We start from the raw sequence: 23,829 nt of genomic DNA on the forward strand, positions 1-23,829 counted from the left end.
CACATCCTAAAGTCGACCTAGAATCCCTCTTTCCAAGGACAAAAGTAAGATTCGATTACCTTTTCCCAGAAAGAGACCTATGCTTTCCTGAGACACTGTCTAGCCTCACTGCTTTCTCCTCCACTGCCTAGAATTGTGTCTGAGCACTGTGTGAATAAAATATGGGAAAACATCTCAAGTTGCAGCATATCTGTTGAGCCTTTCTTATCCATCAACTTTCTTCTCTCCCTAGCCCAGTGAACGCTTTCATACATTTTTGTATTCACCCCAGAATACAAGGGGGACAGGGGGTGAATGTGTGCACACGTGTTCACACATCCACCTGGAGGCCCAGGTTAAACTAAAACTTTTATCGAGGTGGTCAGTGACTTACATCTATAATCCTATCCACTCAGGAGGCTGAGCCCAACCTAAAGGATTGTGGGTTGAAGCCAGCCCAGACAGAAAAATCCATGAGACTCCCTCTAAAATAATCAGCAAAAAGCAGGGCCAGAGGCTTCACTGAAGATGTAGAGCACCAGCCATGTGCATGAAAGCCAAGCAAGAGTATAAGGTCCTGAGTGTAGCTACAAAAATAAAAAGTGAAAACTTTCTGAAGGTAACGGAGGAAAAGAAAAGCAACAGCAGGTATGTATTGGGTCCTAGTGAGCCTATGCACATCTCAGCACAGGTTCTCAAAGTCGGCCAGGTGCTAGAGCATTTGCTTACATGAGAATGCTGTCCTGTGGGGTACCCTGCTCTGGGTTTGGGCAACTCAGGATCAGCACTGTCAGGACACTACAGCAACCAATCTGCAGGGAGTGACCTTGCAGAGGAAGGCAGCTGACTCTCTAGTCACCCCCTGTGGGACTGCCTGCAGAAGGGAGTTGGAACTCTTTCAAAGAAGAAATGACCACAATTTAGGTTTTAAATATCTTTTGCAGTAAATAATCTTATTTACAATGATACAGAATCATTTTACATTCTTGAATCAGACACTAATAGGTGCTTTACTTTCGTAAATTATAAAGAAAAATACAAAGGAGGCTACTGAGAAAGTGTTCTTCATTAATCTGTCTTACACTAGAGCTCAAGGACCTTGAAACAAGTGGACAACATGCTACCAGTAGAGGCTGAGGATGGATCATTTGCTCTGGCTGCATGGTGGGAGCCTTCACTGGCTCACACTGCACTCTGCTCTTTTGAGCAAACCTTCACACTGGAAAAAGAGAATGATTCATAGTATAGCATTGAGTAATTTAAACATACAGTGTAAGTGTGGAGAACGAAGCCCTCCCGGCACAGCTGCAAGAACCCACAGCAGCTGAAGTTTGCCCTACAGGGCCACAGTGTAGTCGAGTCCTACCACACCAGACTCAAACAGCAACTCAGCAGTTGGGACAGGTGACCATGTGAGATGGGTAGGAGGAAGAACTGTCCTTCATCTGGCCCCATCACCCACTTTCCAGCTTTATGGAACCTTGAGTACTAAAAACAAACTCCAGAAGAGAAACTGATGCCTTGTCTGGGCCTACTGGGGGAAGGTGGGCCTGGTAGGGTGTGCAGTCCTCAGTTCCTGTCAGGAAGGACTCATTCCAGAACCTCTGGGAATTTGCTGAGAGGAAAATTAATCACATCACAACTTGATGCAGCTTAAGGCTTCATTTTTAAGCAGTAAGCATGGCCTTTAATTTTTTTTAACTAAGATCACCATATTTGATTCCAAATTAGAGTTTTACTACTGCAAGAAGAGTCCAAGTATCTTACCCTGCCTAAGCCAGAAGTGGAGAATCTTCTGCTGGTGGACAGAAAACTTCTACCAGCCTTTGGGTGCTACATGTCACTGCCCATGGCTGCCTACTGTAACCTTTCTATGCAGAGGTGCTGTCACATGGTTGTGCTGTTGCCAGGCGGTCTGGAGGGCTCTGCAGGCAAAGGCTCAGTGCTGTTGCTCCGGGATCCTCCTAGCTCCAAGGTCCTGGTCATGAGGAGGGGCTGCAAGCTTCCAGACTAGTTTCCAGTGGACCGTTTTCCTGAACCAGGGGATAAATGGTTACATATCACAGCTCAACAGAACACACCCCTGTCTTGTTGGAGAGCTTCCATTAATCCCTAGAGGGCACTAGGAAGTGAGCACACACAATAGTACATTCCAAAACACCACAGTGTGCAAGCATTACAGCAGTCCCCAGGTTTGGCACAACACTACACTGCCCAGGCAATAGGAGGCAGGCAGGAGGTGAAGGAGATCTGAGTTCTAGGCCTGGTTCTGCCACACACAATTCACTTTGTGACCACAGGTAAGCTGATCCCACCACTGGGATGGAGAGCCCCTGAGAACTGGCTTAAGGAGGGTCAAGTGGCAGCCCCCCAAAATACAAATTCCCCAGCGAGGAGTCAATAGAGTTGGATTGTAAGAGGCTGGCCAAAGCAGCCTGGTCAGCCTTATGCTGGCTGAGTGTGCCACATTCTGCTCCTACTGGCTAAGAAGATGCCAGCTTCATCACACCTTCAACTAGCACCTCTTCCAAATCCTGGGGTGGGTGGGGGTGGATACAATGTTAAAGTGGATTAGTTCAAAAGGGGATTAGTTCACAGAAGGAAACAAAGGAAGAAACCTCACAGGTTTTCCTACCTCAGCTGGGATGGGTATCAGGAGGTAAAAATTTTCTTAAGTTTGGAAAGGAATCCCTCCTTGTCCTCCCCAGCCTCAGGCCTAGCATTGTTTCCTGTGGAGCTATCCATGGTCCTGCCACCTGGGCACAAACAGCAGAAAGAACCGGGGTCAAGGGTGTACTCTTCCTTGTGGCACATCCCCAGCCCCTGCCTACCTACGTCTGTGTGCAGGCACTAGCACTCAAGAAGCAAGTAAACACCACCCCAGAAACAGAGGGGGCCATTCTCATGCTGGCTGAACCGTCTCACTGGTTCAAATGGGCTACTCAGAGCCCTATGTTAGCCCAATTCCTTGAGTCATGGACCCACAGCAACCAACTGTCTCTAATCTGAACAAAAATAATGGAGCCAATTAACAGATGCCTTCCAAGCCAAGCCACACTACTTATATATTTGCTCATGGAATCCTTAGGGTAGCATTACAGGTAAAGTTCATAGATGTGGTACAACACAACATGGACACAGAGTTCAGGTGGCCCCAAAGTCAGTTAGCAGGGGGCAGATCTGAGTTCAAGTACAAGCAGCCTAATCCTGAAGCTCAGGCTCTTAACCTTCATGCTACTAGCAACAAGACAAACAATGCACCCTACAAAAGATCCTACTTCTAGGTCTACTACATTCCATATGCAGGTACTTAACATCTATCATGCCTGGTAAATCCAGTGAGGAAGTTACTGCCTCTACTGAGTGCACTGCATCTTGTCTAACACGCCAGCAGAGGGCATGTATAGCCCTAAGCAAAGTCTGTGGCTGGCCCCTAACCCTGACAGGTAAGATCAGCCTCAGTGCTGTTTCTCCAGGGCCCTGGCCAAGACTATCTAAGGAATGCTGCTGCATAAAAGATTCGGGATGAGTTGCAGTGAAGCCTATAACAACATTTAGAACTTTAGGGTATATTTTTAACATGCTGAGTACATTGTGCAACTAAATTAAAATCGCCATGGTCTCCTAGAACTAATTCTGAGTCAAATGAGGACTTTAACAGTGAGGAGCCCAAAGCATGGACAAAAAGGTCTCCAAGCAAAGGGGGTAGAGACCTCTCAGTACTGCACAAGCAGCATGATCAGAGCTCACTTCTCTAACCAGGCAAAACTGCAGAGCTAAGGTGTGCTCTTATATAAAGAATGGCAACCTAAACAGCATTCTCAATAAAGTCTGGACAATTGTCAAAAGCTGCAGGGGCCATGTCCAAGCTCCAGGCTGCACAGAGAAAGGACTCAGGCCCTGCACAACACAATGAAAAACTGGAGTGCTCTCCTTCAGTTCTTGGTAACCGCTTTCTTATATAAAGAAATAACAAAAAGAGGGCTGGGAATATGGCCTAGTGGCAAGAGAGCTTGCCTCCTATACATGAAGCCCGGGTTCAATTCCCCAGTACCACATATATGGAAAATGGCCAGAAGTGGCGCTGTGGCTCAAGTGGCAGAGTGCTAGCCTTGAGCAAAAGGAAGCCAGGGACAGTGCAGGCCCTGAGTCCAAGGCCCAGGACTGGCAAAAAAAGAAAAAAGAAAAAAGAACAAAAAGAACCCTTCTAACAATGAGTCCATAAACAGTATATTTTCCTGGTCCGCCTAAGACAGGAAGAGTCTAGAGTTTTGTCTTACCACTGGTAAGCAGATGGCAAAACTTGGTGTAAGGGATTGTGTGTGACACTTGCTTCTAATATATGCCAGGCACTGAACTGCAGGCTTTACTCACACAATCTCATTTAATTGCCTAGAAAGTCTATGAAGAGGTATTACTACTGTCTTCAGTTTTACTAATAATGAAACAGATTCACAGAGGTAATCTGCCTAAGGCTTCACTGCCAACAATGACAGCTGGGACACAAAACATCTGACATTAGAACCCAAGCTCTAAGTGGGCTCACTTAGCATCTGCCACTCCCACCTCCCCCAACTCTGCCACCCCTGTTACACAGCCGGGAAGTGGCTTTTGCCTCATGGCCATAGATAAGCAAGAGCCAGAGTGGTTGAAGTCTGGAAGAGCTAAAATAAGCACCTGGTTAGCTAGTAGGTGGTTCAAGGAGCACAACAAAAAATGCCAAACAAGCTGGACATGGTGGTATGTACCTATAATCCTAAACAAAATGATGCACTGAGTCTGAAATATGTGCAGCTGAGGTAATGACTCCTGGGTGCAGCCTGTCCTGACCTGAGCAAGGTCCCAATCAATGGAAGAGCCTACCTCCCGGGGCAAGGGGGCCAACGGCTGGCAGGTAAGCTGATAGCAAGTCACCAATGTTCAACTACATTCTCCCAATACAGGAGGACATCTGAACCTGGAGTTAAGTAATGTAGCTATATACTGTAGGAAGAAATCAAAGCTAGCCTACTCTAAAATACAGACTGAGTCCTCCAATATGGTTTGGATATTGTGGTTACTGTGATTTACAAGACATCCAGTCCCAGCAAAATGTTAAGGGTTGGGAATGTGCAAACTCATCCAAGTCACCTCCTTAAGCTGTTACAAGAAGCTCTCATGGAGGAAAGTTCCCAAAGTCACAAGGTAAGTGGCAGAACCAAGGCTAGAACTCAGAACACTGGCTCTGAGACACAGAGCTGCCTGGGAAGGAAGCACTCCAGTGCTTCCTTGGCACACAAACACAAGCTAAGAACAGGAGAGAAGCTTTCCTAGGGAGGGAGGATTTGAGGCTTCTCTCCAGCTGTTCCTGCCCACACCTCCCACTTTCTGTAGTACTTTTGGGGGGCTTCATGAAGCCTGACTGGAAACCCAAACATTTTGCTCTAAATTATCTACCACATCACCTCCAGACCCCTTACCAGTGCTTGTGTGGGTAACGCCATTCACTGTCCCCTCCACATCTGTCTCGTCCTCAGCGTAGCTCAGGATCAGGCTCTGCTGCCGGCTGGTGAGCCTCCTGTGGACCCAACACAGTTAGCAGCAGTGCTTCCCCTGAGCATCTCTTTGAAGAACACACAGACAGATAAGTCACTGGTCTGGGCTGGAGTGCACCCAGAGCCAGTAAGAGGCCAGGGCCTCAAAGCTCCCAAAGTACACCAAGTTGTTCAAACAACTGTCACAGTGGCAATGCTGATACAGTTGTAGGAGGAGCCTAAGCGATAGGCAGGAAACTATGGAAAAGATGAGTGCTGGAAACCAGCCTCCAAGGGAAACCGGAAGACTCCTAGCTTTGATGTATACCCAGCCGTCTTGCGCACTGGGCCTTGGTGTGCATAGCATTCTGCCCATAGCAACTCAGCAGCAGCAGCTAAGTATCTCCTGTGTTATTCACTTCATTCTCCCACAACTCAGTGAGGCTGACCTCTCATATGTCTACTCCACAGATAGGGATCCTGGGCTAGACACACCCGATTCCAAGAAAGAAGAGACTTTCCCAAGCCTAGAGTTCAAAGGGCCCTGAACTGTTAGGCATGGGGCCTGGAAGGTGACAGGCTAGAAGGTGCCTGGAACAGGGTGTGGGTGGGGTCTGGCAGAGTTGGCCAGTGAGCTGGAGCTGACACTTACTTTGGAACTCTGATCTTGACGTGAATGTAATGATCACCATAACCATAACTGTTTATTCGAGGTATGCCTTTTCCAGTCAATCGAATTTTCTGGTCTGTCTGAATCCCAGGGGGAATCTATAGTGAAAGGAAAGCAGTACATTCCTTGGTCACCATTACCCAAATGTAAATCATTTCACTACACAAAAACAATCATAAAAGCCCTCAAGGAAAAAAACTTGCACTCAGGTGTGTGGAGCAAGCCCATCAGCAACCATGTGGACAGTGGCTGAGTTGCCAGAACTTAGAGCAGGAGTCATATGGGGTGAGCCTAGAAAGCAGAAGTGACACAGGAATGGAAAAACACAACTCAGGGTACAAGGCTGAGCTTGCTCCAGGGCCCTCAATGGGCTAGATGGCATGGACAGGGACTGCCCTTGGATGGAAACAGTATTGTGCCCACAGCGTCCACTCCACAGACAGAGATCACCCCAAATGCCGCACATCAAGGCTGGAAAAGACACTAGGCAAATGCAAACAGTGGTAGGACCTCGAGGTGGAGGTGAGAGGTTCAGATTGGTTACAAGACGCTGTGCACTACTGCTGAAACCTGAGGGGAGATATGGCTCCAGAAGGATCTGCTACCATCATCAGACATTGAGGAGTCAGAAAAAAAGAGCAACAACTTCAATGACACACCTCCGTGTCATAGTTCCTGAGGCTACTAACCAGCAAAGGAAGGGACCCAAACCAGAAACTAGTTTACATGGCAATACAGAGAGGCCTGAGCTTATTATTCTCATGAGGAATACCCTAAAGCTTTTAGTGTTCGCCCCAGGACTCTTCTCTCAAAACTCTCAGAATCCTTGACCAGCTAGATGTTCACAAGTTTCATTTCCCACTTCAGAGAAAAAGTTGCTGGGCAGTGACTCATGCATATAATCCTAGCTACTCAAAAGAGTGAGATAGCCTGGTTAGAAAAGTTTGTGAGGGGCTGGGAATATGGCCTAATGGCAAGAGTGCTTGCCTTGTATACATGAAGCCCTGGGTTAGATTCCCCAGCACCACATATATAGAAAATGGCCAGAAGTGGCATTGTGGCTCAAGTAGCAGAGTGCTAGCCTTGAGCAAAAAGAAGCCAAGGACAGTGCTCAGGCCCCCAGTCTAAGGCCCAGGACTGGCATGCATACATAAATAAATAAATAAAAGTTTGTGAGACACACACCCCCCCGCCATGTCAAACAGTAAAAAGCTGAGTATATGGTGAAACATACCTGTCATCTAGCTCTAGGGAAGCATAAAGAGGAGGATTGTGGTACAGAATTGCTTGGACAAAAAGTGAGACCTTATTTGAAAAATAAATCAGAAAGGGCTAGGAACGTGGGTCAAGTGCTAGAGTACTTTCCCAGCAAACTTTTAAATTCTAGTACTGCCAAGAAAAGAAAGGGGCAACAAAATACCACTGTGGCAATATCATCCTTGCCCCTCTTACCGTCACGTTGATCGTCTCGTATAGACCCTGGGCTCTCGCCGTCCCCCCAAGAATAGCCTGAGCTATTGAAATAAAAAGGTCGGAGTGGATATCTGCACCGTCCCTCCGGAATGTAGGGCTTTTCTGTACCTAAGGCCAAAAGACAAGATGAATGTAACCACCAAAGAAGGCACCGGTATGAGCCACATGGCTTGTCAGGCCTGAGCTTTCTACACTTACAGCTCAGCACCTGAATATCACCAATGTGTGATAGCATCTCACAGCTTTGAAGGGGACGCAGCCTCTGTGCTTCCACACTGTAGAGGAGCAACATCTACCCCTTTCTGACAGTGCCCAATGTAGAAGGAACAAGAATGTAAATTAGCTTTTTGAGCATCTTTTCTTTAATTTTTATTGCTTTTGCTGTATATTTCCATGTCCCTAAATACAGTCCATCTCATATATATGACAACACTTCATAGATGGTCTTTAGCCTCCTAAGACTAGTGCTTTCTTCTCTGTTTAGTGACAGAAAAGGTGACTTGTGCTCACACCTGTGGCTCTGGTGGTCTTCTGATGATTAGCACCACTTACTCTGTCACCCAGCAGTTTGCAGACTATTCTCTTATCCAAAACCAGCAAACCATTGGAATCTTATGAACAGGTCTGTCATATCACCCCTGTACCTATCATTTGTAAGTATGTTCTGTGCATTTATAGGTGTTTTTCTCAGGTACATATCTAGGAGTGTAACTAGTGGCAGAAGCCATTACTTTCTTACTATCTAAGAAAACCATGTCTTCTCTATGTATGAAATAGGACATAGAGATGCTTACATAGTATGCCAGAGGCTCTAAGTTTAATTCCTGACCACACACACACACACACACACATACACACACACAGTAAATAAATTATACTGTTGTAACTTTTTCGTATCAACAATTCTCTATATGTTCTTGTATCCTGTTTCTAACTTGTAAGCATCATAAGGAAGCTTTATTTGCATATCAGGCATAAAACCTCAATAAGACTGTTAATAACCACACATATATAGCCCTTCTTCCATTTAGAAACAGCTACACATGCATTCACAAAGCTCCTACCTCAGACCAATAACAGCCTCAGCAACACTGAGAAAGCAAAGACCCAACAGAAGGTAAGTAGCAAATACCTACCCTGAACGTGACAAAAATCTCTCGTTTTCCCACAGGCATCCTCACAGTTTGGCCATCCTCAACTCCTAGACAAACAAAAGTTCCAGAAAGAGCAGTTAGGATGGCACCTAGTGCAACAATGACTTTTCAGGAGACCCACAGAAGCAGCCACAAAACCCCTTGCTCATTCTCAATCCTTGCTAGTGGTGACTATCGTGAATGAAGACAGAGGGAGGAGAAGAAACCACACAATGGTAACTGCTTCTTCCCAAGCAGAAGAATGCACGTATTTAAAGATAACTGGTACAAAAACAAAGATTTCAGGGGCTGGGAATACGGCCTAGTGGCAAGAGTGCTTGCCTCATATACATGAGGTTCAATTCCCCAGCACCACATATATAGAAAAGGCCAGAGGTGGCGCTGTGGCTCAAGTGGTAGAGTGCTAGCCTGGAGCAAAAAGAAGCCAGGGACAGTGCTCAGGCCCTGAGTCCAAGCCCCAGGACTGGCAAAAAAAAAAAGTTGCTTGCCTCAAAAAGAAAGATTTCAATAGGCCAGGCTCTGGTGACTCATGTCTACATCCTAGCTACTGAAGAGGCTAAGATCTGAGAATTGTGGTTCAGAGTCGGCTTGGGAAGACAAATTCAAGAGATTCTTATCTCTAAGCCAGCAAAAAGCCAGAAGTATAGTTGCTGCTCAAGTGGTAAAGCACCAAACATAAAGGAAAAAAAACAAACGAGAGCATGAAGCCTTGAGTTCAAGACCTAATATTAGCACAGTTTAAAAGAAAAAAGAAAGAAAGAAAAGCCAGGTACCAGTGGCTCATGCTTGTAATCCTAGCCACTCAGAAGGCTTGAGATCTGAGGGTCGGGCTGGGACGTAGCCTAGTGGTAGAGTGCTTCCTAGCATGCATGAACCCCTGGGTTCCATTCCTCAGCACCACATATACAGAAAAAACCGGAAATGGTGCTGTGGCTCAAATGGTAGAGTGTTGGACTTGAGTAAAACGAAGCCAGGGACAGTGCTCAGGCCCTGAGTTCAAGCCCCACAACTAGCAAAAAAAAAAAAAAAGGGGGGTGAGATCTGAGGGTCATGGTTTGAAGCTAGCCTAGCAGGAAAGTTCATGAGGCTCTTATCTTCAATTTACCACCAGAAAACCTTAAGTGGGGTTATGGTAGAGCACTAGCCTGAGTACACAAGCTTGGAGACAGTGCCCAGGCCCTGAGTTCAAGCTACCAACATACTACTACCAACATAAAATAAATAGGTAGAGAGTTAGACAGACAAACAGACAGATAGATAAGATAGTAAATAAGCAAATAAAAGGCTCTAGGATATTCTAGCTCTTTCTCCAGCCTGAACTCCAGGGCATCAAACTAAGCTTCTGCTAACAGCCAGATCACACAGGGCACAGTGGCCCTGGTCATCACCTGAACATGGGGTGCTCTGGGACTCACCTGCAGGCACAGGGATCACCACTCGCTTCTTCTGCTTGGCTTGCCCTGCTCCTCTACAGATCACACAAGGATTGGTGATAATGGAGCCTCGGCCGCCACATCTTCTACATGTGGAACGCATCACAAAAGGGCCAGTATTGATGGTTTCCTAATGAAAACAAGAAAGAAAAGGGGGGAAGAAAAGGTAAGCAGGCAAGTACACTGATTCCTAAGAGAAATGTTTTGTTGAAGGTTTCTTTGTGTGTATGTGCTCTTAAAGAACACCAAGAAACAAGCACAGGAGATCATATTGCCTGTCTGAACTTGTAAACATGCAGACTTCACAACCAACTTTTTATAGTTCAGTTTTGAATATTCTTTCCATAACTTTTTCCATGTCTTTTTTGCTATGTAGATCATGGTGGCACTAAACTGTTGATCTCCTACCTCAGCCTTCCAAGTGCTGGCATTACAGGTTTGTTACCATACCCAGCTAAATAACTATATCACACATATCATTCTGAAATCAATCCTTCCTTCCTTCCTTCCTCCCTCCCTCTCTTACTTCCTTCCATTATGGATCGAATCTAGGACTTTGTACATATTAAGCACATGCTACTGAGTTCTCCTATCCAATAGAGTTTTAAATATTGAGAATCTTAAGTAGGAATTTTTTTACATTATATGGATAAATGATTCTGAAATGGTTAATTCTTTAATGTGTGTCATATGATGGAGCAAGTGATTAGTATTTTGGGGATAATCAGAGCCAGGTTTATCTTCGTTTAAAAAAAAAGGGGGTCTAGGGGCTGGGAATATGGCCTAGTGGTAAAGTGCTCGCCTCGTATACATGAAGCCCTGGGTTCGATTCCTCAGCACCACATATATAGAAAAAAGCCAGAAGTGGAGCTGTGGCTCAAGAGGTAGAGTACTAGCCTTGAGCAAAAAGAAGCCAGGGACAGTGCTCAGGCCCTGAGTCCATGCCCCAGGACTGGCAACAAAAACAAAACAAATTAACAAAAAAAAAGTGGGTCTTGGCTTAGTGGTAGAGTGCCCACCTTACATCCATGAACCCCTGGGTTTGATTCCTCTGCACCACATAAACAACAAAAAAAAGCCAGAAGTGGTGCTGTGGCTCATATTAGCCTTGAGCAAAAAGAAGCCAGGAACCTGGCTAAGGCCCCGAGTCCAAGCCCCAGAACTGGCAAAAAAAAAAGTAAGCCTGGCACTGGTGGTTCAGGCCTGTAATCCTAGCTATGCAGAAAGTTGAGATCTAAGGATCACAGTTCAAAGCCTGGCAGGGCAGTAAAGTCTATGAGACACTTATCTCCAATTAATCACAGAAAAAGCCACAAGTGGTGCAGTGGCTCAAAGTGATAGAGCACTAATCTTAAGCAAAAGGACAAAAGGAGCCCAGGGTCAGTGCCCAGGCCCACAGTCCAAGCCCCAGGACAAAAAGAAAAAAAAGTAAGTATGAAATAATTAGATTGGATTCAGTTTGTGACCCATGTATGTACATATGAATATCTATACATTTGAACAGATAAGGAAAAATGTATGTATGTACAAGTACTGACTGACTCAGTGACTGAAAGAGCTGAGAGGCAGTGGTATAAGAGGAGCAAGTACTTAGTACTTCCAGGCCACAGATCTTGGTTTCTGCGTCCCATTATGTACTAAGCAGAACCAGGGCTCATTGGGAAGGGCTAACTGCAGTGGTAATAGTACAGGTCAGCCTAGAAAACTTTGTTGAAAGGCAAAGTAAGGAAGTGCTGAAAGTATGGTCAGAACATGGCAAAAGAACATAGGACCAACCAGAAGGGACTTCAAAAGGCCAAATCAGGGACAATTTAAACACTGAAGTAACTATACTGACCATAACATAGGAATATCTCTGAACTCATACAGATATAAACAAACAGACACAAATGAAGAGAGAAGCAGAAAACCATACATGGCAACAAAGCAAATGGGGCCAAATGTTTGAAATGAGTACATCTGAATAAAAAGAGAGAGAATTGGGGCTGGAGATATGGCCTAGTGGCAAGAGTGCTTGCCTTGTATACATGAGGCCCTGGGTTCAATTCCCCAGCACCACATATACAGAAAACGGCCAGAAGTGGCGCTGTGGCTCAAGTGGCAGAGTGCTAGCTTTGAGCAAAACAGAAGCCAGGGACAGTGATCAGGCCCTTAGTCCAAGGCCCAGGACTGGCAAAAGAAAAAAAAAGAGAGAGAATTATGAGACTTCAAGTCACATCTGAATTCTCCTGACTATCAAATTCTCTGTATCTTCCAAAGAGCATTTTCTTCTTTAAAAACTTAAATTTAATTAATTAATTAATTTTTTGCCAATCTTGGGGCTTGAACTCAGGACCTGAGCACTGTCCCTGGCTTCTTTTTGCTCAAAGACAGCACTCTGCCAACTTGAGCTACAGTGCCACTTCTGGCCATTTTCTATATATGTGGTGTTGAGAGGAACTGAACCTAGGGCTTCATGTATATGAGGCAAGTACTCTTGCCACTATGCCATATTTCCAGCCCCCAAAGAGTATTTTCAAAGACAACAGTTTTCTTGTATCAATCTGTACTGTTGTCCAGGACAGAGAACTACTGTCTAGGACAGCAAAATGCAAGATGGTTCTAGGGTTAATACTCTCTGTAGCTATGAACTTTCAAAGCCTAGGAGTGCCTGAATAGATAGCTACTGGAGCACGGAGGAAAGGAATGGGGTGAACAGTAGGAATGTATGGTGAGAGGCTGGGGAGACTGCAGGGAGGAAGGGACACATCCTTACCATGCCGGAGCCACCACAGTAGTGGCAGTGCTGCAGCTTGGTGCCAGGCTCATTCCCTTTGCCATCACAGCGCTCACAGGTGTCCATGATGTTCGCGGTGAACTCCTTGTTGACACCCTTGGCAGCCTGGTTGAATGTCAACTCCATGATGTACTAAAGAAACAGAGGCACGGCTTATCAGTCTTTCCTTGACAGTGACCACAGGAATGTACTGTTTGGGGATAGGAAGGCACTGAGTAGCACTTGTAGTTACTCTGTCACTACTGTACTTACAAGTCTGCCAGGCCAGGATGACTGGGACTCAATTGGCAGGTTTGTCCTACTTCTCAGGAATTTTAACTGATAATGTATGTCTTAATTGAAGTGAAAATTTAGGGTTTTTTTTTTTGTGTGTGTGTGTGTGTCATAGCCACGATAAGATGAGCAACTATGCTCTACCATGCACTCCTCATTAGGATTTAAGGCCATGTCATAGGCCTAAAAACAATGGGGCCAACCAGAGCAGGAAAGTCCATGAGACTGCTTTCCAATTAATTACCAAAAAAGCTGGAAGTAGAGTTGTGACTAAAGAGGTAGAACACTAGCTTTCAGCAAAAGATACCCAGGGACAGTGCCCAGGTCCTGAGTACAAGCCCCAGGACTGGAGAAAGAAAGAAAGAAAGAAAGAAAGAAAGAAAGAAAGAAGGAAGGAAGGAAGGAAGGAAGGAAGGAAGGAAGGAAGGAAGGAAGGAAGGAAGGAAGGAAGGAAGGAAGGAAGGAAGGAAGGAGAACAAGAACGAGAACTGTGAATGTGGCTTAGTGATAGAGTGTTCGCCTAGCATGCATGAAGCCCTGGGTTCGATTCCTCAGCACCACATACACAGAAAAAGCCAAAAGTGGCGCTGTGGCTCAAAAGGTAGAGTGCTAGCTTTGAGCAAAAGGAAGCCAGGGACAGTGCTCAGGCCCTGAGCTCAAGCCCCAGGCCTGAAAAAAAAAAAAAAAAAAAAAGAACATAGTCAGCTGGGTGCTGGTCGTTCACACCTGTAATCCTAGCTACTCAGGAGGCTAAGATCTGAGGATCAAGGTTTGGAGCCAGCCTGGGCAGGAAAAGTCTGTGAGACCATTATCTTCAATAAACTACACAGAAAAAGCTGGAAGTGGTGCTGTAGCTCAAGTAATAGAGCACTAACTTTAAGCAAAATGAAGCTCAGAGATAGTACCCAGGCTGAGTTCAAGGCACATTAAAAATATGTGTGTGTGTGTATATGTGTGTGTGTGTGTGTGTGTGTATTCAAAAGAATGTACTTATTATTATCTATAAAAATTTTCAAATGTTACTTTCTGCCAAATAGCTCCCTTTGACTTAACAGAACTCTATGTTTACATCACATTTGGAGGGGTCTTCAAAATAAGAAACTTACTTCCTGAGGCTGATCAAACACACTCTGGAAATCTCCAAAGGAAGACGATGAGAACTCCCCAAAGATCTTCCTGAACAGCTCCTCTGGGTCAACAGAAGGCCCCCCCCTCCAATAACTCTGTCCAGAGCTGCTGGCCCCAGGATCAAAGCCAGCAGAACCGTAGGCATCATACTGCTTCCTCTTCACCTCATCACTAAGGACCTACAATGAGGAGAAGCATAGTTGTCAGAAATTTCTGTTTTTTTGAGGCCCAGGAACATTGATAAAATTCACACCAAGCAAGGAAGTCATGTTAGCCAACCAAGTGATCTCACATACAAAAACATTCAATGAAAGACAAAGTGGCAGGTAGGAATCTGCAATCCCACTATTCAGGAGGCTAAGGCAGGATTGTGAGTTTTAAATTAATCTGGAATACACAGCAAGACTGATTCAAAAAGGAAAGGAAAGTCAAGCCAGGTTCTGGTAGCTCATGCTTGTAACGATAACTACTCAGAGGCCAAGATCTGAGGATCAAGGTTTGAAGCCAGTCAGGAAAGAAAAGTTTAAGAAATTCATCTCCAAATAATCATCACAAAGCCACAAACAGAGGTGTGGCTCAGGTGGTAGAGCACTAACCTGGATTGAAAAACTCAAAAATATCAATCAGGGGCTGGGAATATGGCCTAGAGGTAGAGTCCTTGCCTCGCATACATGAAGCCCTGGGTTCGATTCCTCAGCACCACATATATAGAAAAAGCCAGAAGTGGCGCTGTGGCTCAAGTGGTAGAGTGCTAGCCTTGAACAAAAGGAAGCCAGGGACAGTGCTCAGGCCCTGCATTCAAGCTCCAGGACTGGCAAAAAATATTTTTTTTTAAATCAATTGATCAGTCTCTCTAATACATATTAGATGTAATTGACATGGAAAAAAAGACATTCATTCAGTAAACAATCAATGAGTTGAGACTCTTTTCACATGTAGTTATCTATTCCTGTATTGTAACTTGTACATATTCAAAACCTCTTTAAAAGGATGGGAAAGGGGTTTGGAATGTGGCTTAGCAGTAGAGTACTTGCCTAGCATGCATGAAGCCCTGGGTTCAATTCTTCAGCACCACATAAACAGAAAAACCCAGAAGTGGGCACTGTGGCTCAAGTGGTAGAGTGCTAGCCTTAAGCAAAGAAGAAGCCAGGGACAGTGCTTAGGCCCTGAGTTCAAGCCCCAGGACTGGCAAAAAAACAAAAACAAAAACAAAAAAAAAAAACAGGTGGGAAAGTCTGGGAAGAAGTTCCACTTCCTAATAAGCTTGCAATTGGGCAGTGGTTGTTTCACAGGTGCTTGCATTGTTCTGATTACATTTACATTCTTTCAGGGCAGTGATGGTCTTCTGCCTTTACAATAGCCACCAGACCTTAAAGTAGTGATGCCTTAAGTGGAGGAGTCATGAAATACAAAACTAACCAAACCTAGAATTCCCAAATGCAGCCGCAATGAATTGCCTGGGCAGCTAAAGGAATACAAATTAATGGAGTCCATTCATCATTGAGATTCCAAGGTAAAAGACCTTGTATGAGACCTTGGCATCTTTTTTTTCTGTTTTGAGAGTAGCAGAGTTTGAACTCAAGGCCATGCATTTACAGGGCTTGCATTATTACTTGAGCCATGTGTCTAGCACTGCTTTTTGCTGGAGATGGAGGCTCCTGGGTTAGCATCAAACCTCATGATGCTCCAGATCTCCACCTCCCAAGTATCTAGGATTAAGGAAGCGAGCCACCAGCACACACAGCTATGGAAATTCTTTCTTTCTTTTTTTTTTCTTGTCGGTCTTAAGGCTTGAACTTAGGGACTGGGCACTGTCCTTGAGCTCTTTTGCTCAAGGTTAGTGCGCTACCACTTTTAAGCCACAGCACCACTTCCAGTTTTCTGGTATTTAATTGGAGATAAGAATCTCATGGACTTTCCTGCTTGAGCTGGCTTCAGTCCTCAGATCTGTCTCCTGTTGTGTTTGTTATTGTTAGGGATTTGAACTCAAGAGTCTATGCTTGCTAGGATGGCATGATACTGCTGAGCCACAACTCCAGATCTCACTTTTTTTGTCTGTCATGGGGCTTGAACTCAGGGCCTGAGTGCTGTCCCTGAACTCTTTTTGCTACCATTTGGAGCCACAGTGCCACTTCTGGTTTTTGAGTGGTTAATTGGAGACAAGAGCCTCACAGGGACTCTTCTGCCTGGGTGGTCTTTGACCCACTATCTTCAGATTTCAGCCTCCTGAGTAGCTAGGATTACAGGTGTAAGCCACCAGCACCAGCACCTGGCTTCACTTTTTTTTTTTTTTTTTAACCAAGGTGATGTGGTACAAGAACACAGCCTTCATACTAGACCTATGACATGCCAGGCCATCCTGTGAACAAAGCAAACAATGATTCATGGACACAACTGAACAAAATGATTGCACACATTTACCTCATAGGTTTTTTTTTAACTTAGGGGCTGGATGCATTACCTCATAGGCTTCTGCCAGCTGAGAGAATTTTTCCTTGGCTTTGGGGTCATCCTTATTTGTGTCAGGGTGGTATTTCTTGGCAAGCTAAGAGGGAAAAAAAATTATTAAAGACACAGGACGGTTACTAAAATAGAACCCAGAACACAAATAACAGCCATAATCATGCCTTTTTCTTTTTTGCCAGTCCTAGGCCTTGAACTCAGCACTGTCCTTGGCTTCTTTTTGCTCAAGGCTAGCACTCTGCCACTTGAGCCACAGCGCCACTTCTGGCCGTTTTCTATATACATGGTTCTGGGGAATCGAACCTAGGGCTTCATGTATTCGAGGCAAGCACTCTTGCCACTAGGCCATATCCCCAGCCCCATGCCTTTTTAAATTTTTATTTATTTTTGTTGGTCGTAGGGCTTGAACTCTGGTCCTGGGCGCTGTCCCTGAGCTCTTCAGCTCAAAGCTAGCAATCTACCACTTGAGCCACAGCGCCACTTCTGATTTTCTGGTGGTTAATTGGAGAGAAGAGTCTCACAGACTTTGTTGCCCAGGCTGGCTATAAATCTTGATCCTCAGATCTTAGCCTCTTGAGTGGCTAGGATTTCAGGCATGGCCACCAACGCCCCGTTGCCTTTTTTTTTTTATTTTTGAGAATTTTATTCTGTAGTTCACACTGGATTTGTACTAACAATTCTCCTACCACAGCCTTCTGAGTACTAGGATTATAGGTATACATCAATATGTTCACCTTACAATTACTCCTTTATAAAAGTTTTCTCTCGGGCTGGGGATATGGCCTAGTGGCAAGAGTGCTTGTCTCGTATACATGAGGCCCTGGGTTCAATTCCCCAGAACCACATATATAGAAAATGGCCAGAAGTGGCGCTGTGGCTCAAGTGGCAGAGTGCTAGCCTTGAGCAAAAAGAAGCCAGGGACAGTGCTCAGGCCCTGAGTCCAAGCCCCAGGACTGGCCAAGAAAAAAAAAAAAAAAGTTTTCTCTCTGAGCCAGGCACCACTGGCTCACATCCGCCACTACCCAGGAGGCTGAGATCTGAGGATCATGGTTCAAAGCCAGCCTTGGCAAGAAAGTCAATGAGAATCTTAGCTCCAATTAGTTACTAAAAAGCCGGAAGTGGAGCTGTCTCAAGTGGTAGAATGCGAGTCTTGAGAAAAGAAGCTTGGGGACAGCACCTAGGCCCTGAATTTAAGCCTCAGGATTGGCAAAAAAAGTTGTCTTTCACACTGTGACTTAGCTTTTTTCACTTAAGTCTGGTGCTCTTCCACTTGAGCCACAGCTCCACTTTCAGCTTTTTACTGACTAATTAGAGACAAAGAGTCTCTTAGGATTTTCTGCCCAATCTAGTCTCAAACCTCAAGATCTCAGCCTCCTAAGTAGCCAGGACTATGGATTACAAGCAGGAGTCACTGGTGCCCAAGTTACTTTTACTATTGGACACTGGGATTAAACCCAGGGCCTCTCACAAGCTAAGCACACACAAAATCTATAGCTGTGGTCAGTTTTGTCCTTCACAGGTATGTGCTGCCTGGTCGTTTACTCATAATTTCCATGGAAAAAGGACTCTAACTGAATAGGTACACAATGTCATACACGAAGAACGTATCCAGCAAAGTCGACTTTTTAAAAATCACTCCATGGTCCACAGCTGCACAAGGCCCATCCATGTAGGTTATGAGTGTACCAATCAGGCCCAGACAAGACCAACATCTCCCTTTACAGTCTTTTCACTAAATTTGACTGATACAGACCTGATAATAGGCTTTCTTGATTTCTTTCTGGCTGGCATTTCGGGGCACACCTAATATCTGGTAATAATCTTCTTTGGCCACAAAGGCGCTCGTGTGGAAGGAGGCAGTACAGATAAAAGGGTAACATTTAGTTCCTGAAAAAGAAAAAAGAAAATCACTCTGGGATTGTGTTCAATAAAAGAAATGAGCAGCTGAGATACACCCATGAAGAAAAAAAAGCAGGCCATGGCTAACAAGCCTGCTCCCTCCTCCCAACCTACTAGAAACTACAGTTAGCCCACTTCCATAGTTAACACAACACTAGGTGTTGCTGATTCTACTGGGTTATATTACTGGTGTAGTCTCATTATACCACTACGAGTTATAAATACCTCAGATAGAGGGGCTTTACCAGGGACATTATTAGAAAAGGATTCTTTTTTAAATTATATTTTTATTATCTTTAAGTACAAAGGGTTTATCATTCAACAAATCAGCTTATGAATACAATGCATCATGATTAGTGTCATCCCTTTTATCATTCTCCCCATCCCTAGAAAGGGATTCAGCTACCTCTTATAGACTGCCTAATCAGTTACCACTGTTCAATATTTCCATATGCTTGTTTCATTCATTTACATTTCCTCTTGTACAACGAAATGTCTTAGTAATTTTTTTTAATCCTCACATTTTTCTTCTATCATACAGGCCTAGGGATCTGCTTATAGAATGTGTTTAAAAATATGGTCCCTGGACTAGCAGCATCATAGCTTGTTGAAAATGTAACACACTGCTAGCGATGGTGGCTCACCCCTCTAATCCTAGTGACACAGGAGGCTGAGATGTGAGGATCACAATGCACAGCCAGCCTGGGCAGGAATGTCCATGAGACTCTTATCTCCAATAAACTACTCAGAAAAAGTCACAAGTGGAGCTGTGGCTCAAGTGGTAGAACACTAGCCTTGAGAAGAGGCTTGGGGACAGAGTCCAGGCCCTGAGTTCAAGCTCCAGGACCAGCCCAAAAAAAATAGCTAATTGGGAGCTGGGAATGTGGCTTAGTGGTAGAGTGCTTGCCTAGCATGCATGAAGCCCGGGGTTCAATTCCTCAGCAATACATAAACAGAAAAAGCCAGAAGAGGTGCTATGGCTTAAGAAGAAGAGTTGCCAGCCTTGAACAAAAAGAAGCCAAGGTCAGTATTCAGGCCCTGAGTCAAGCCCCAGGACTGGCCAAAAAAAAGCTAAGTGGTAGAAAATTTTTAAAAAATAATAATGAAATAAATAAACAAAATAAAAAAGTTAAGTGGTATCATCCATGCCCTCAGTTCAAGCCCTTAGAACCAACAGCAAAAAAAAAAAGTATTAATGATTAGCAATAATTAGGCAGATTTTAACTTTTTTTCCAAATTATGGTGAGTGTCTTGCCATTTTTAGAACCCAGAGTACTGATTAGCCACCAAGTCACTCTAAGTATGACCAACCCAGGATCAAATAACTGCCTTCTGCCTGAGAGAAGTCAGACTTAAGGTGCTGTTTTCACGTCCCATGATTATATTGCAAGATTTGAGACAAGGTCTTAGACCCTGTCTTATTTGGGAGATGAGTTGATGAATTTGGAATATTAACTGTGATAACAGACTGCAGCTTGATAAATTTTTTTTGGGGGGGGGCAACACTGGGGTATAAATTCAAGGCTTTGGAGCTAGGTAGGCTGGCACTCTCCCACTTGAGCCATACCTCCAGCCCACATTGTCAGTTCTCACAAGTGTATGGCACCTGGTAGAAAACATGCCAATCACAGACTATGAGCTAACTTGGGGGGAAAAAAAACAAAAAACTGAATGCTATTCCTCAGTAACAGCCTCACACTAGGTGTAGGAGCTAATTCCTATATCTGTCAGTAACACAATTATAAAAATCCTCTGGGTAGGGCTGGGAATATGGCCTAGTGGCAAGAGAGCGTGCCTCGTATACATGAAGCCCTGGGTTCAATTCCCCAATACCACATATATGGAAAACAACCAGAAGTGGCGCTGTGGCTCAAGTGGCAGAGTGCTAGCCTTGAGCAAAAGGAAGCCAGGGACAGTGCTCAGGCCCTGAGTTCAAGGCCCAGGACTGGCAAAAAAAAAAAAAAAATCCTCTGGGTTATAGCAGTGATAGTGCATCTGCCTAACATTTACAAGGCCCAAATTCAATCCCCCACACTGCAAAGGAAAAAAGTGCTTTACAAATCTGTACAGATCTAATATGAATAAATTTAGTTTAAGAAGCCAGGCACTGTAACAAATGCCTGTAATCCTAGTACTTAAAGGTTCAAGTAAAGGCTACATCATGGAGAGACCTTGTTTAAACAAAAAAACAAAAACAAAAAAAATTTACCTTTATAAAGCTTGTTACCTAAGGGATTAACAATGGAGCAAAAAGACGCATCCAAATCCTACTTAAAGAACTTGTCATTAGAAAGTATTAGCAAGCACTGGCTGGACAAGGTAGCTGAGGCCTGTAATCCTAGCTACTTGGGAGGCAGAGATCTAAAAGGACTGAAGTTCAAGGCCAGCCTGGGCAAAAAGTCCTGAAGACTCCAACTCAACTACTAGTAGGGTGTAGTGGTGTATGCCTATTATCCTTGTCATCAGGAAAGTACAATGGCTGGCCACTATGGTTTGAGCACACTGGCATGTCCTAGCATCCCAACTATGCAGGGAAGCCAGCTCAGAGATAAAGCAACACTAGATCTCAAAAATAACCAATGCAAAAAAAGTCTGGTGGAATGGTTTGAGTGGCAGAGTGCCTGACTAGCAGATACCTGAATTCAAGCTACACAACTGAAAACAAGCAAATAAACATTAGCAAGCCCTAAAATGGCCAGACATTTCTCCAAATAATCTTGAGGAAAATCTCAGTAGACTACTGTGTACAAGAGGAATAGAAATGGCAGGAAGAGAATTTTAAAATATGTTCATGTAAGCAAACCCACATTGAATTGTATAGAAAGGACCACAAAACCATCAAATGAACTTTCACAGCTAAGAGGTTCAAAGGGATTAAATCATGCACCCAGGTCACAATCTAAGAGATTGTCATCATCACCCATACTCTTTTACTTTATGCTGCACAAAGCAATCACAAATTATCACTAGACTACCTATTACAAAACCATTACAGAATTGGGCCTCAATAGAAAAATGTCTTGGGTAAAGAATCAAGCCAGAGGGGCTGGGGATATGGCCTAGTGGCAAGAGTGCCTGCCTCGGATACACGAGGCCCTAGGTTCGATTCCCCAGCACCACATATGCAGAAAACGGCCAGAAGCGGCGCTGTGGCTCAGGTGGCAGAGTGCTAGCCTTGAGCGGGAAGAAGCCAGGGACAGTGCTCGGGCCCTGAGTCCAAGGCCCAGGACTGGCAAAAAAAAAAAAAAAAAAAAAAAAAGAATCAAGCCAGGGCTGGATGTCGGTGGTTCAAACCTATAATCCTAGCTACTCTGGAGGCTGAGATCTGAGAACTGTGGTTTAAAGCCAGACCCAGCAGGAAAGTCCATGAGGCTCTTATCTCCAATGAACCACCAGAAAACCAGAAGTGGCACTGTGGCTCAAAGAGGTAGACCACTGTCCTTGAGCTAAAGAGCTGAAGGACAGTGCCCATGCCCAGAGTTCAAGCCCCATGACTGATCACCAAAAAAAAGAAAAGAATCAAGCCAGGACTCCTTAGTTTTCCTTATAAATTTAGATAGCTTAAATATCACTTGCACAAAACATAGAGACACATAACAACTATGCGATTCAGAAGCACGGTCATTTGTTCAATGCTTCCTTCCTTTCTTCTCATTAAAACTAATGTAATCAACACATAAGAAAACAGAATTTCATACCTAAGCATTTAAAGGCTTAATACATAAAATTTTCTATTTCAACAATAAGAAAGGCAGTTTTCAAACGAAGGCACTGCTTTGTGATTGTGTACAAGTTGTTCAACACCTAAACCAGTTTCTCTTAAGATCAGTGCCTGTCACAGGGAAATGTGATCTAGGGAGATAAACCATAACTGACACACTGTTATGAGCTCAGTCTATGTTAGGCTGTGTTATTACACTGACTTAAGGACCTTAAAAAACAAAACAAAGGGGGGCTGGGGATATGGCCTAGTCCTAGTGGCAAGAGTGCTTGCCTCGTATACATGAGGCCCTAGGTTCGATTCCCCAGCACCACATATACAGAAAATGGCCAGAAGTGGCGCTGTGGCTCAAGTGGCAGAGTGCTAGCCTTGAGCAAAAGGAAGCCAGGGACAGTGCTCAGGCCGAGTCCAAGGCCCAAGACTGGCCAAACACACACACACACACACAAACAAATCTGTTAACTGTTTCCTTCAATTTACACAATGTGGAGAAAAGGGCAAAAGCTATGAAATGATCATTCACCCAAACTCGATGACCTTGATCAGTTCCTCTGTTCAAAGCCTCAGTTTTCCATTCTTTAAAATGGGGGTGGCGATCCGTACCTTGCAGGGTCTCCGAGTTCCCCAGTCACTCACCGAATGGCACTCACTCCCCCTTCCCATCTCCTCTTCACGCCAGGTGGAAAGGAGATGGAAGGTGGAGAGATGGGGAAGGCGTGAGCAGGGGAGCAGCTGTGTGTAGAAATGTTGACAGAAAGGTGAAGGTTCACGGCCTTCGGGGCGTTTCAACACCCGAGCTCCGCGCAGCTCTTCCCCTAAGCCGGCATGTGTGAGTCGCCAGCTGGGCCTCTCTGCTTCCTGCTGGCCTGTGTCCTAGCAGTTTCACACCGTAGATGGCAGACACCTCTATTCCCGTTACCCCTGTGGCTGGAGCGAGGCGAACCCCTACTTTCTAGGCCCGGGAGCCGCAAGTCTGCCCTCACCTGTGAGGCTGACACCGGGCCTCAATGTCAGCAGCGCCGGGGGGCCGCGAGCACCCGGGGAAGGCGCGAAGGCAGCGACGTTCAGCTTGCGAACCAGTGTCGCCCCCACCACGCCCTCCCGAGGTGGCCGGGCCCCTCTCCCTGCCGTAGCCGGCAGCCGGCGGGTCCCCACGGCCACTAGCAACCAGCGTGTGGAACACCGCGCCGCCATCTTGGCCCGGGGACACTGCGCCTGCGCCGCCCGGCGCAATGAAGACTTTCAAGGCGATGCTTCTGGGGCGGGGTCTCCGCGCGCACGCAGAGCGTACGCGTTGCGCACGCGCAGGTGGCCTGCAGAGGTCTGCAGTGTAGACTTTCTTGTAGA

General features: G+C 45.1%; 1 protein-coding gene across 2 annotated transcripts; it reads right to left on the reverse strand.

The window, feature by feature from the left end:
- Positions 1-903: 903 nt before the first annotated feature.
- On the reverse strand, positions 904-23,715 carry Dnaja3 (DnaJ heat shock protein family (Hsp40) member A3). 2 transcript variants are annotated; one of them, XM_048332506.1, is made up of 12 exons: positions 23,466-23,715; positions 18,616-18,749; positions 16,861-16,944; positions 14,378-14,578; positions 12,978-13,130; positions 10,205-10,352; positions 8,772-8,836; positions 7,615-7,743; positions 6,145-6,260; positions 5,439-5,536; positions 2,615-2,735; positions 904-2,012 (listed from the first exon to the last, which is right to left on the reverse strand). In XM_048332506.1, the coding sequence occupies exons 1-11, from the start codon at positions 23,674-23,676 to the stop codon at positions 2,632-2,634; spliced, it is 1,443 nt and encodes a 480-aa protein (XP_048188463.1). In that variant the 5' UTR covers positions 23,677-23,715; the 3' UTR covers positions 904-2,012; positions 2,615-2,631. The 2 variants fall into 2 exon arrangements, with proteins under 2 accessions (XP_048188463.1, XP_048188464.1); XM_048332507.1 differs by lacking the exon at positions 2,615-2,735 and having other exon boundaries at positions 23,466-23,696.
- Positions 23,716-23,829: the final 114 nt, after the last annotated feature.

The sequence above is a fragment of the Perognathus longimembris genome, chromosome 23, assembly GCF_023159225.1.
Source record: "Perognathus longimembris pacificus isolate PPM17 chromosome 23, ASM2315922v1, whole genome shotgun sequence".
Taxonomy (NCBI): domain Eukaryota; kingdom Metazoa; phylum Chordata; class Mammalia; order Rodentia; family Heteromyidae; genus Perognathus; species Perognathus longimembris.

Coding starts and splice junctions, on each gene's coding strand:
- Dnaja3 (XM_048332506.1), bottom strand. CDS start 23,676: ATGGCGGCGCGGTGTTCCACACGCTGGTTGCTAGTGGCCGTGGGGACC. Junction 13,131..14,377: donor TGTTTGATCAGCCTCAGGAA/GTAAGTTTCTTA, acceptor CTGTTTCTTTAG/TACATCATGGAGTTGACATT. Junction 6,261..7,614: donor ACGAGACGATCAACGTGACG/GTAAGAGGGGCA, acceptor CTTTCACTATAG/ATTCCCCCTGGGATTCAGAC.